The sequence below is a fragment of the Notolepis coatsorum genome (assembly GCF_963971535.1).
Source record: "Notolepis coatsorum genome assembly, chromosome: 2".
Classification (NCBI taxonomy): Eukaryota; Metazoa; Chordata; class Actinopteri; order Aulopiformes; family Paralepididae; genus Notolepis; species Notolepis coatsorum.
Window position 1 is genome coordinate 215,824,174 of NC_140166.1, and position 14,425 is coordinate 215,838,598.

At 43.7% G+C, this 14,425-nt stretch overlaps 1 protein-coding gene across 1 annotated transcript in view; it reads right to left on the reverse strand.

Annotated features, from left to right (window-relative positions):
- The window catches only part of LOC311223751 (uncharacterized protein), a gene marked incomplete at both ends in the record, with an annotated part of 318,597 nt that overhangs the window by 263,290 nt on the left and 40,882 nt on the right, over positions 1–14,425 (reverse strand). The window contains 6 exon segments of the mRNA XM_084308521.1: positions 562–651; positions 1,084–1,184; positions 2,827–3,023; positions 12,036–12,238; positions 13,902–13,994; positions 14,085–14,162. Coding sequence (XP_084164647.1) covers positions 562–651; positions 1,084–1,184; positions 2,827–3,023; positions 12,036–12,238; positions 13,902–13,994; positions 14,085–14,162 — 762 coding nt within the window.

A 14,425-nucleotide genomic window follows, 5' to 3' on the forward strand; every position in this document is an offset into this window, starting at 1 on the left:
AAAATACACAAACATTTGTACGGAGAGCTCATTAAATATACAAACTGTCAAACTCATTTCCACTTACGTTTTTGATAATATAGAGTCCTTGGAAAAGTTGCCATGCATATTTTGTGTTTTCCAGAATGCAAATGAGGCCAATTTGAGGTTCGCTGAGAGAAAAGAACAAATAATTTCCGTGCATAATATTTATTTCATATGGTAATTTCTTGGTTCTGAAACTGAGAGCTGCTCATTCAGCCTCGTCTTGTTGGGCTGAATGTGACTGAGTGTGACTGAGTGTGGAACAGGAGAAGAGTGAGCAGTGACCTGTTGCAGAGGAACAGGAGAAGAGTAGTGATATAGAGTTAGTGAGCAGTGCTCTGTAGCTACCTGTCGCAGAGGAACATGAGAAGAGTAGTGATATAGAGTTAGTGAGCAGTGCTATGTACCTACCTGTCGCAGAGGAACATGAGAAGAGTAGTGATATAGAGTTAGTGAGCAGTGTTCTGTAGCTACCTGTCGCAGAGGAACATGAGAAGAGTAGTGATATAGAGTTAGTGAGCAGTGTTCTGTAGCTACCTGTCGCAGAGGAGAGGCTGAGATAGCAGGAGTATAGTGAAGAGGCAGGTTGATAGGAGATGGGCCTTTAGGAGGGGTCAGATACTGATACTGAGTCTGAGAGGAGAAGAGAGGAGCAGAGAGGAGAGAAAAGGAGAGGAGGAGAGGAGAGGAGAGAAAATGAGAGGAGGGGGAGAGATGAGGAGGACAGGAGAGAAGAAAAGAAAAGAGGAGAGAAGAGACAAGAAGAAAAGAGAGGAGATGGGAGGAGTGAAGAGGAGAGGAGAGGAGGGGAGGGGAGGAGAGGAGAGGAGAGGAGAGGAGAGGAGAGGAGAGGAGAGGAGAGGAGAGGAGAGGAGAGGAGAGGAGAGGAGAGGAGAGGAGAGGAGAGGAGAGGAGAGGAGAGGAGAGACCAAAAACCAAAAACACAATTTTAGAGCAAAGCTACAGTAAAGCCATGAAAACAGACGTTTCTACTGCAGGTTTTAACAGCCACTGAAAAGAGAGCGGGGTAAAAAAAAATTAAAATACTTGAATACACACCAGCATCTCCTCCTCGGACACGGGCATGTCCCGGGAGTACTGGAGGAACTGGGCCACGTAGGTCATGATGGACTTCTCGTCGGGCTCCCGGACATCCACATCTGCAGACACATCAAAGGGCTCCATGACAACAAACCCACAACACCGCGGACAAAAAAGCAGCGACTAAGTCCACCGGGGCAGCGCGCACTACCAGTACCATGTCAAGCAAGTGTCGGGGGTGGCTGGTGTTCCTGGAATCCTGAAGAGTGAGGTGAACATCTCCTCCGCTCCCATTACACAGGCTCCCAAATATTTGGATCCCACCCGTCGATGTGGCTAGTAAACCTGCCCGCTGTAGCAGCAGTGCAGCCAAACAAGCAGCCGATCCCTGTGGAATTCAAGCGACCAACCTCCGAGGCTATAGTAGTCATCATACCATGGGATCGTCATCCCCCTCGCCCTCGGGCGTGTGCTCCGCGGAGGCAGAGCCAATCAGCCACACTGTACAGTACACACATTCACGTGGCTTTGTGTTGGCACAGTGTTTGAAAACATTTACACAATTATGTGTACAGGATCGAGCCCCGAGGAGCAGGGCAAGTGGAAAAAAACAACTGGTTTTATGAATAGGTTAAGTTCTATGGACCTTTTCCAAACAGTGTTGCAGTTCCCAGGTATCGACGTTGATGTTTCCCGGGTTGAACATCTGGTCTTCAACATTTTAACATGAACCCCCAGCTGATAGTCAGCTGATACAACACTTACTGTACATACATTGAAAGGGGAATGCTCGTTTTTTATGGGAAATGTGCTTACCGCTTTCTCCAGAAGATAGATACCAATTTCCTCTCGGTGTGTTCAGTAGAAAGCTATCCGGCTGCAAGCTAGCCTAGCTTAGCACAAATGAATGGAAGCGGATACGGACCAGCTAGCTGTTGGCCAAAAAGACCTCTCACAGAGTAGCTTTAGGAGAGAGTGATAATGGTAATAACAGTGGTGATAAATGGTTCTGGATATATGGTTTTAGCTGGTGTGTTCATTATGGGATGCTGCCTGGTCTATGGACTGGTCCTGGCCTGGCCATATGGACTTGTGCCATCTTCGCTGTCAACACATCTAGGGCCACAATGGAAATAAGTCTGAGACTTATGCTATCCTTAACAATTAAGCTGTTATGTAATCTTGTGATTGCCTTATTTTCTTTTATTGTCAGCAAACAAAACAAAACTAGGCTAAACTAAACTAAGCTAAGCTAAGCTAAGCTAAGCTAAGCTAAACTAAATTAAACTAAACAAAAAATTTAGCTGCAACAGCGTCCCAGCTCGCTACCGCATACATCTGGGCCACAGAAAGTGTCATACAATTCCAATATGCACTTGCGAATTTGTACATTATTTGCTCAAACTCGCAACATGCTATTGCACATGACTGTTGTAATATTATATATCTAGTCTGGTACGAAAGACAAACAAGACAACTCACCGCGACTTTGTAAAAATCACTTTTATAGGGCCATCTGTAATTAGCTTACGCTATCACCTTCTTCTGGTGACTTTCCAGCAAGCACGTTACCATGGAAACGGCCATCTACTTCTACTCAGCCGCTTCATCAAATAAAAGTAAGGACCACGAGAAGAAGAACGCGGAAGTAAGTCGGAGCTATAAGAGTGGATTTATATCACGAGGGCGTGGTGAGTTTTCTCGTCTCTCGTCGGCTGAACTGAACAGTTAACGTGGGATCGGCACCGAGCGACCGCCTACCGTCGGGCTCCAGCAGTCTGGGTATCCGCAGCTCCCTCTCGGCGGTCCGGAAGGCCTCCTCCAGGTTCTGTTTGTTGGATCTGGTCCTGGCCTTGGCCATGTCCACCAGGTCTGGCCGCAGGGCGTACAGGATGGCCAGGAAGACAACGCCGCTCCTCCAGCTAGCTTTGAAGTCTTTACAGCCAGAGCAGCCAGCCCTGTGGAGAGATTGGACTGTGAGTTATTCACAGTAAAGACCCAGACGGCCTTTAACTCAATGGCCCACGTCCAGATTGCACAAGCCTTGATCTGTAAAAATAGTTTTTATGGGTTCATTATTGTTCCAATATTATTTGGAAATGTGTGTGGAGAGCTGTATAACTGTATCTCAATCTGTACACAGATCTGTAAATGTGTACATTAGGGGTGTAACGGTACGTGTATTCGTCCCACGACTTCACGGTACGGACGTCATGGTTCAGTACATCCAGCCATACGATGAATACGTCTCATACCACTAGGTGGAACTAGGGTTGCACATTTTACAAATGTATGCTCAATATCTTTACTTTACTTTACACTGGCTTACTAACAGTCTTAACACAGAAGGTCATTCATTTAACGTTGAATATCAAGCTTGTATTGCCACATTTAATTATGAATAAAACGTTGAAGCATGATGACAAGCTGACAGAACAAATTAACGCTCACTCTGCACTGGGCTGTTTCTTCCCCCTCTCCTCCCCCTTACTAGAGGTGTCCCTGAAGCCTGAATACTTTAGACAACAAATGTTTGTTTCCGCGTCTCTGATTGGCCAGGTCATTTCTGGTCATGTGACATGTACGCCCAATCGTGGGACCGCAAGTTTATACACTGGTTAAGCTTAGGCCAGGGGCGGAGCTATAGGCGCGGCAGGGGAGGCAGCGGCCTTAGGGCCCGCCCACCGTCTGGCGGGAGGGGGGGCCCGGGCCCCGGCCCCCCCTCCGGCCCCGGGCCCAGGCCCGGGACTGAATGGAGTTGCCGTTCGCGTGTGGGACTGGATCGAACACAACTGGTGGTAACGGCAACTGGGACTGGTGCGTTTGTTTTGATTCTAGGCTCCTCCCGTTTTGCCAGTACTGTGGTACGAGTACGACTGATAGCGTGTGGTTTAGGAACAGGGCGTTTTGCACAAATCCAGCGCTCCCTTTCCTTGGCTGTGACGTAGCCACGTAAATCTCACAAGCAGCGCGGAGGTGATATTTTTCTCTGATGTCGCGTTCACGTTACGTGGGAAGAATCGGAAGAATCAGCTTCCGACTGGGAAAAACCATTCACGTCAGCCTCCTAGTTGTAATTCCTACTAGGACATATGGGATTTTTTATAGACCCCGATATCTCCCACTTCGCGTCACGAATTGCGGAAGTATGGATGTGGGCGTTTTGATCGAGTCAATGCGTGAAGGCTTCCTAGTTGTAGCAACGAGATGTCCTCTGGTTCTTCCGCTTCTTCCCACGTAACGTGAACGCGACATCAGAGAAACACAACATAATAAGTCACCTGAAACATGAATGAATGAAAACTTTATTAACAGATTGCAGAATGGGTACAGTACAGTACAGCTCAATACATACAATTGTTAAGGGGATGCAGACCAGAGAAAGACTTTCGTCTTGTTTACATCAGGGTCCCCCACACCGTGGTGTATTAAAATCCGACGACGCCGAGCAGCTAAAGGGGACATTTACCAGCACAAAGTGTGGATATATTATGATTTAACAAGTCTTATCTGTCCAGGACGATGACAACATTATTGCAGGTAAGCTACCTAGTACTACTAACGTTATCACGCTAGCTTGGATGCTAACTAACGTAATGTGAATGAATGAATGAAAACTTTATTTAACAGATTGCAGAATGGGTACAATACAGTACGGCTCGTTAAGGGGATGCAGACCAGAGAAAGACGTTTGTCTTGTTTACATCAGGGTCCCCCATTTTCAATTCATAGTGATCATAGAAAACATATACGTTACCACCTAGCCACAATCTATGGTATTTCTAGGTTACCACATGGGTGGCGCATGTGAACACTTTGTGAATTATGTGAGGGTGTATCATGATGATGGTAATTTGGCACTTAACGAACGTTACCTATCTCTTTGCCGTTTTGCATAGTGCACTGCATAGTACCAGAGATGACAAAAGTTATGTGGTAACATAGGTCGCATCACTGCCAGTAGTCGGCATATTACCCAATTCTGACTCTGGTATTAGTCAACTAACGTACTGTTAGCCAGCTACTGTAATAACGAAACTGAAATATCTAATGATGATAGTCAATCATAAAGACAGAAAACACTCTCATCACAGACAAGCTGGATCTGGTCAAATACCTAAACATGTCAGGTGAATGAATGAAAACTTTATTTAACAGAGTGCAGAATGGGTACAATACAGTACAGCTCAATACATACAATTGTTAAGGGGATGCAGACCAGAGAAACACTTTCGTCTTGTTTACATCAGGGTCCCCCATTTTCAATTCATTATAACATAATGACATACAGATAGACAGTAGTGCTACATCTATACATGACATACCAGATTTGCAAATACAGTACTGTTTGTGATACGAAAAGAGTCCAGAAAAGAGAGTATATACATTTGACGTATTATTATTGTATTGTGATATGTTTTGTTTCATGTTGGATTTTTTTTTTTCGCCTCGGGGCCCGTGGGGCATTCCAACCGCCACTGGCTTAGGCGCTCTTTCGAAGTTGGTTAAGGTTAGAGTTTGTCTTAGAGCAGACCTGGGCATTGTACGGCCCTGACCGGCCCGCGAAAGATTACATGATAATAAAAAAAAATAAAAATAAATATATTTTTTAAATTTTTTTTTTTTTTTTTTTTTTACTTTTTTTTTCATGTCAACGTTCACACGCACAGTATACGCTTAGGAGACATGCTCAGAAGATGTTGGTTCTCTTTTGATCCACCTACATATGTGAACAGACATTCTCAGTCATGACGTTTACCAAGTCCAGGTACAGATCCTCTCTCACTGATGAACATCTGGCAGCTGTGCTTCGCATCTCCACCTCAGACATGCAACCTGACTTTGATGGACTTGTTAAAGCTCAACAGAGACTGGATTTCTCACACTGAATGAAAAAAAAAGAACTGAAGAACACTAAAATGTGGAAATATAACAAGTGAAATGGGACACTTGATATTTTTTTTTCTTTTTTTTGCACAGTTCTGAAAACATTAAATGTTTAATATAGGCATGTAAAGTAAAAAAGGCTACAAAACTGGGACACTTTTCTTTACACAGTTCAGTGACATGTCTTGTTTATTTTTGCTATAAGATGATGTGATGTCTTTAGAAAGCTAAGAAAATCCTTGTTTCAATAGTATATGAAACTCAAAATGCCCTTTGTTATTAATGTTTCACATTTTGTTTATCATTTTGGAAATAAATTCTATTTGAATAAATTATATTTTTGAAAGCTAACCTCACCTTTTAAATACCAAATAATAACATACACTCTTACCAGGGGTCAAACCAATGCCATGTACTGCTTTTTATATAGAAATAAAATTTATATTATGCATAATTGAGTTTGGAATTTTGGCCCGGCCCCCCAACATATTTTCAGTTGCTCATTCGGCCCCCCGGGAAAAATAATTGCCCACCCCTGTCTTAGAGCATGGCGATAGAACGCCTGCCCTTCTTTCGACGGTTAAGCTTAGGCACTCTTTCGAAGTTGGTTACGGTTAGAGTTTGTCTTAGAGCATGGCGATAGAACGCCAGGTAGTTTGCAGACCCGGAAATCGGCGCAGAACTTGCTGTCCCACGATTGGCGCACATGTCACATGACCTGGCCAATCAGAGCGCAAAACTCGAACGCGGAAACAAACATTTGTTGTCGAAAGTATTCACGCGTCCCTGAAACAAAACCATGAATGAATGATATGTTTGTAACACAGCAGGCTGAAAATGTGCATCATGTTCATCGTTTTCTTGTTCGCCTAATAATGTTAACCAATGGAAAGACACACACACAAACCAACATTCTTCCACGCTACTTTCCCCTCACAGCTGATCCAAAAAAAATTAAAAATAAAACCCAAACATACTTTTGCTGATCTGGACTGGTCCTCAAGGCCATAAGGTGAACACCATTTTCATGTCATCCCGTTCCCACCATGGGGAACTACGAATGTGTCACTCTGGGTGAAAGATCTATTGGTGTAGATTTATGAATAAAAAGTTCTCCATCTACATTCCTGCTTGTTTTGAGCAATTGTATTTTTAAAGTCGGGACTAGATATTTCCTCGCAAACAGATACTTAGGTCATCGCATAGTTATATTTGATGTAAGTGATGCAAGTTCTGTCAAGTGTCTTGCGCTCGACCAATAGCAGCCGCTTTGTTGCCAGGTTACGGACGACAACAGCTTCTATCCCCAGGCCATCAGGCTGCTAAACGAACAATGAATGAACACTACACAACAACAACCACCAAACGCACATAGCACACACATCCACACGCACACACTCACTTAAACAAACACACTGTAGCACCCACTCCACACACTTTATAGCACACACCCACTTTAAACAAACACACTGTAGCACCCACTCCCCACACTTTATATTTATTGATGAAGGATTGCACTACAACTCGTACACCTTACTGTAAATTGTACCTAAATTGTACCTCATCCCATTTCTGCTTTGCACTAGATAGTACTGTACATTAGTACACTGCATAGTATTGTATATTATATGGTAACTCAGAACATTGTACATATGTCTATACCGAACACTGTGACCTCTTTTTCTTCTTCTAAATTACACGTATACTATGTTTGATACTATCTTGTCTAGCACAGTCTCTGGAGCGTAACAGTAAGAAGCATTTTGTATGAAAGTATTCTGTACTTCTGTATGACAACTATTAAAGAAACTTGAAACTTGAAACTTGAAACAAATGTGTGTAAACAGTCTAGCATGGCATCCACGGAGTACAAATGGACAAAAAACACCTTCTAAAGTTTGCAAAAAGGTTTCTAAACAATGTTATATGCATCTCACGTCCATTCAGAAAGAAAGTATACAAGACTTTACACAGACACGGTGGGATACATATAGAAACTGCGTCGAACGGTGGCTTAACTTGCCCGGTGAGAATTGTACCATTGCGGAGACATACAAACATTGTTTAGAGATCGAGTTTGCCAATGTTCCTGGAGATGCTGGTTTTCACGCTACTTGCTATAGGCGTTTTATCGACAAAAAGTGCTTGGATATAGCTGAGAAACGGGCCACAACGTGTTCTTCAGCTCAAGATGTGGATGTAAGTGAAACAAGTGAAAGTCCTCTGAAAAAACTTCGATCCAGGACAGGCCTACCAGCTTTTGTCGGCCCTGTACTTCCAGTCTTGTGCATAATTTGCAAGAAAATTGACAGGTATGTGACTATGAAAGGCAAACGCAAGAGGGACCATCTATCACTATCACTGGCAGAAACCTTGTCTGACTGCAGGTATGAAAAATAAGCCTAGTTACACTAATATGAAAAATACACTATTTGATGCTGTGTGCTGAGAGACAGTTTAGCTGTGTTTTTATAGTTTACATAACTAGCATTCTAGTTTTCTTCAGATACTGTATGCCATCTAGTTTTATTGTTTTACAGTGATGTTTATGTAGCTCTGCTCTGTAGAGATGCTGATCTTACCATTGTGGGCAGACACATCAGCTTGTACATAGCAGTGCACTTGGAAAGCTGTGTCACTGTGTGACTGTAACAAAAAGGTTCACAAACTCTCTGTGCTGTTGATGATCTAACATGTGACCACGGGGAATGTGACACCAGGGTGTTTATACACGCACGACATGCTGCACAGATCTATCAAACTGTAGTTATCAAGATCCCTGATACAGCTGTGGCAGTGATTGCTGCAAGGAGTTGGCAACAGAACAAGGATCATTGACATAGCTACGGTGTCATCAGCCCTTGGCACCAATGTGTGTTCAGCACTTATTGGGATCCATACCTTCTCAGGTTGTGACTCTACAAGTGCCTTTCATGGCAAGGGCAAGAGGAAAACATTTCCTGTTGCTTGTGAGAAGAAGGAGTACCTGACTGCATTTACAGAACTGGGTAGCAGTTTTACCCTAGACCAGTCTACCTTTGATGGTCTTAGCAAATATGTGTGCCACCTGTATGGCCAGCCATCAGCTAAGAATGTGAATGATGCAAGATACAAAGCATTCTGCATGGTGTCATCAGCTTTGCCAGAACTCTCTATGGCCCCAACAAGTGATGCCTTGTACCAAGACTGCAAAAGGGCAAATTACCGAGCAGCTATAATGAGACATTCATTGAAAGCTGTAATGTGTGCCCCTTCACCCGTTGGCACGTCGAGGATGGCTAGTTAACAGTGACCTGAATGACTACAAATCCGGCCTCTGATAGTGTGTTGAAGGTAGTCCACTGCGATTGCAAACAAGGAAAATGTGAGACAGGAAAATGTTCCAGTGTGTCTGCAAAACTGCCATGTACAGATCTAGGTCAATGCCAAAACTGTGCAAATGTTTCTAAGGAAACTGAGGATATGGCTACATACATGGGATGATGACTGATTGATTGATTGATTGATTGATTGATTGATTGATTGATTGATTGATTGATTGAAAACTGTATTAACAGTATGTACACAGATCTGTAAATGTGTTCATAGATCTGTAAATATGTACAGAGCTGAAAATGTGTTTATAGATCTGTAAATACGTACACAGAGCTGTAAATACGTACATATATCTGTAAATGACCTTGTGGAAGAATCTAGGTGCCAACCTGCTCATCGGAAGCAATTAGGGGTTAAGTCACTTAAGTGTCTTGCTCAAGGACACTTCTACAGGCTGCCCAGGAGGAGCAGGAATCAAACCGGGAACCTTCTGATTATCAGACGACCGTTACCGTTGGCCCATACAGATCTATGTACGAATTTACAGATCCATGTACGCATTTACATGTCTATATATGGATTTACAGATATATGTACGCATTTACAGATCTATGTACGCATTTACAGATATATGTACGCATTTACAGATCTATGTACGCATTTACAGATCTATGTACGCATTTACAGGTCTATATATGGATTTACAGATCTACGTATGGATTTACAGATCTATGTAATTACAGTTACAGAGATACAGTTACTCAGCTCTTCACACACAATAATACTGGAACAATAATGGCCCCATATGTTGTAGATTGTAGCTCAGTGATACGAACAAAACAGAATCAATATAATCTCCATAAGATAATTTATCAATTTGAACTAGTTTGGACCGATAAGATCAGAACATAGATACATAATTAGACCCCAGACACAGATTGCAGACAGTCAGCTTCATTAATAATAAGATGAGACAAAGTTGACAAACCTGAAGGTTCCAATGATTCATAACAAGAAATGACGAGCATTGTTTGAGTGTGTTTACTGGGAAGCACTCAAAACAGCAGATGGACAGATTCTTCTAAGTGATATGAGAGACTGAGAACTGAGGGTGGGAATCAGTCAGACTAGGCAGTGTTTGTGTGTACATGTACGTGTGTGTGTGTGTGTGTGTGTGTGTGTGTGTGTGTGTGTGTGTGTGTGTGTGTGTGTGTGTGTGTGTGTGTGTGTGTGTGTGTGTCTGTGTGTGTGTGTGTGTGTGTGTGTGTGTGCTTGCGTGTGTGTGTGCACGCATGTGTGTGTGTGTGCATGTGCTTGTGTATGTGTGTGTGTATGCACACATGTGAATGTGCTTGTGTGTGTGTGTGTGTATGCACACATGTGCATGTGCTTGCGTGTGTGTGCATGTGTGTATGTGTCTGTGTGTGTCTCTGTGTGTGTGTGTGTGTGTTTGTGTGTGTGTGTGCTTGTGTGTGTCTGTGTGTGTGTATGCACACATGTGAATGTGCTTGCGTGTGTGTGTGTGTGTGTGTGCTTGTGTGTGTGTCTGTGTGTGTGTATGCACACATGTGAATGTGCTTGCGTGTGTGTGTGTGCACGCATGTGTGTGTGTGTGTGTGTGTGTGTGTGTGTGCAATGTGCTTGTGTATGTGTGTGTGTGTGTGTGTGTGTATGCACACATGTGAATGTGCTTGTGTGTGTGTGTGTGTGTGTGTGTGTGTGTGTGTATGCACACATGTGCATGTGCTTGCGTGTGTGTGTGTGTGTCTGTGTGTGTGTGTCTCTGTGTGTGTGTGTCTCTCTGTGTGTATGTGTGTTTGTCTGTTGGAAGTGCGTGGGAAAAGGAAGCAGCTGACTCACTGACTGACATACTGAACGACTGGTCTACCTGATACAGAACCAAGACAAGTCAGGCAACTGTGTCCTACTTGGTGGTTCACTCTGGAGACCCACCTTTTGTTTGTGTTTTTCCAAACTCAAACTTATTTGTGGTGCTACTATAGAGGTCCACAGAACAAAATGTAGCAATTCTTTTTTGTTTGGTTCCCCTTCGACAGCTGAGGTACCTTATTTATTATTATATTTATTAACCTTTATTTACCCAGGGTAGGTTCGCTGAGCAGATGCTCTTTTTCAGGAACGCCCTGCTTCACACAGTTCCATTCACACCTGGGAGCTGCCCAGTACAACCACAGTCTGCCACCGTTGGCCACTGAGCAACTCCACTGGAGCAGTTGGGGGTTAAGTGCCTTGCTCAAGGACACTTCAGCGGTTGGTGTTAAGGGGACAGGAGAGAGTTATTAATTCACTTCCTCAGCCCAGATCTTTTCCTGCCGGTCCGGGGGATCAAACCAGCGACCTTCCGGTCACGAACCCGCTTCTCTAACCATTAGGCCACCGCTGCCTACTTGTGACACTGCTCCCTGACCCAGAGGAGCAGGGCCTTCTTGGACAGCCGAGGTACCTACTTGTGACACTGCTCCCGGACCCAGAGGAGCAGGGCCTTCTTGGACAGCCGAGGTACCTACTTGTGACACTGCTCCCTGACCCAGAGGAGCAGGGCCTTCTTGGACAGCCCAGGTACCTACTTGTGACACTGCTCCCGGACCCAGAGGAGCAGGGCCTTCTTGGACAGCCGAGGTACCTACTTGTGACACTGCTCCCGGACCCAGAGGAGCAGGGCCTTCTTGGACAGCCGAGGTACCTACTTGTGACACTGCTCCCGGACCCAGAGGAGCAGGGCCTTCTTGGACAGCCGAGGTACCTACTTGTGACACTGCTCCCGGACCCAGAGGAGCAGGGCCTTCTTGGCGGAGACCCTGAAGCGCTGGTGCAGGGGCGACCCCCTGCGGGGCACGGGGCTGCTGCAGGCGGAGAGCGAGGAGCGCGTGGAGCGCGAGTCCAGGCTGGCCAGGGACTCCATGGACGACTGGCGGGAGCTGAAGGAGAGGCTGCTGGCCAGCTCCTCGATCTGGAAAAACACACGCACATTCTGGTCAGCGGGTCGGAGAGAGGCTCTCTCTTTGAATCGCCCTCGTGAGGGTCCCCCCCCCCCCTTTTTTTTTCAGCCCTGTTAAGGTTTCCCCTTTTTCTTGGCTGAGGGTCGAGGTCGGCAAGGGTTGTTCCATTGTAACGTGGGCCTGTGAACCCCTTTTGAGACCTGGAACTGTGGGAAATCTACTATAAAACAAACTTGACATGACTTGATATACAGTGATTAAGAGCTTTACTCCCTTCCCCTATTGGCTTAGCCACAGGGTAACATAATATTCCACAATCTGAAAATACCACATGGGACATCAAAGTCTTCTATTCCATATAATCTTTATGGATCTCTGCTTTTATCATACAACGGAGAGTGACAGAAGGGATGGGAGAGAGAAGGCGGATGACGTGTGTGTGAGCCTTATTCTGACCCACAAGGGACAGATCTCAAACCCCCGCCCTCTTTTCTTCATCCTCCAATCACAACTGTTGCTGGGAATCGGGGAAAGAGGATGTAGGAGAGGTTGAGATAGGCCCATTATTGTGAGCATTGCAAGTAACTTCAGCTCACTGTTGCACTCGGAGAGTTAATCAATGCAGGATATTCTTAAATCCTGAGGAATGTGCATGGCTACAAAAGTTAGATCATAGCCTGCATTTAGAATAGGGGGAAACTATTAATATATCCCATTGTAATATATCCCATTACTGCATATTTGTGTTTATAGGTGGGTGTTGGCCATATTTCAGTGTTTTTCTCCATTATAACACCCACACACGTTTTTTTCTGGATTTAATCGTTTTTGCTCTGTCTGTGTTTTTACTTGGCAGACATTTTCCATCAACATGACTTCATCCGTTCTGTGCGAAAAGGTGAAATTAAACAAAGAGAACACGCCCAAAAAAGGTGCGGGTCGTCAGAATAGGAACGGAGTAAAAACGTGAAGACTTTATTGGATGGGAAGTATTTATTTATTGAAGTATGTTCCACCAACGTGTTCCAGCCTTAGGATCCAGTAAAGGAGTTAATTAACTGAACACAGGTCGCTGGCTAAGTGCAAGAGGAGTTATCTCATGACTTTTTATCTTGTGTTGAATAAATACTAACAACTTTTTCTAGATTTGGGGTGTTTCAAGAATTAGAGCAATGTTTCAGCCTTTGCCTTCCCATGTAATTTTTTTTTTTACAAATAAATATATACCTAAATGTATTTCCTGAAAGTATACTTTGTATGTATTCAGAAAGTATACTAAAGTTGTGTTAAATTGAAACATTGTACATAGTGTGTTAAACGTTGTACTTCAGATGTACTTAAATTACCTTTAAGTATTTTTGGTTACTTTTGCTTACCAAAATAATAAAATTTTAGTACATTTACTAAAGTACAATTTAAATTAGGTAAAAATCTCTACAAAGTATACATAGATTACACATTAATTATTACCATACTAAATATGTGCTTTTATTAGTACACAAAAGCATATAAAAAGGTACTACAAGTATACTCTCAGAAAAGTACATATTGTGTAGGAATATACTTTTAACACACTTAATCTATAAGAAATATACTTTCAGTGTGGAAAAATATATATTTTTGGTTCATCAGAGTATCATCAGACGTGAGAGGGGGGAGGGGGAGGGGACTCACATGATACTGCAGAATGATCGTCCATATCAAGCCCAGGATGATGGAGGGTTTGCCGTCGATGATGTCAGGAATGTTTATGTTGACTAGCTTAATCTGGGAACGCAACAGGAAGACAGTTAATCTGGGAACACAACAGGAAGACAGTTACTCAAAGTCAAAATAAGTCAAAAGGTTGCCTCTTACTGATTTCGACTTTAAGAAGGACAGGGCCGTGTCGATGTTGCTCCTGTGTTGAAACATCCCTCTGCCTCTCTCCCGAAACTGCAGAAGGCAATAAATACCATAGGAGAGGAGAGGGAATGAAGAGCAACACAGATATGTTACAGTACAGTGGCAGCCATTGTTAAGAAGCCTCCATACACTGCATCAACACTGCATATGTAGTTCTCTATTTAGATTACATTCATACATTCAGCTGATAGAGTTATACCCTTCTTGCTGTCTTGTCGCACAGAACTTGTAAGTCGCTTTGGATAAAAGCGTCAGCTAAATGACTAAATGTAAATGTAAATGTATATGTATTG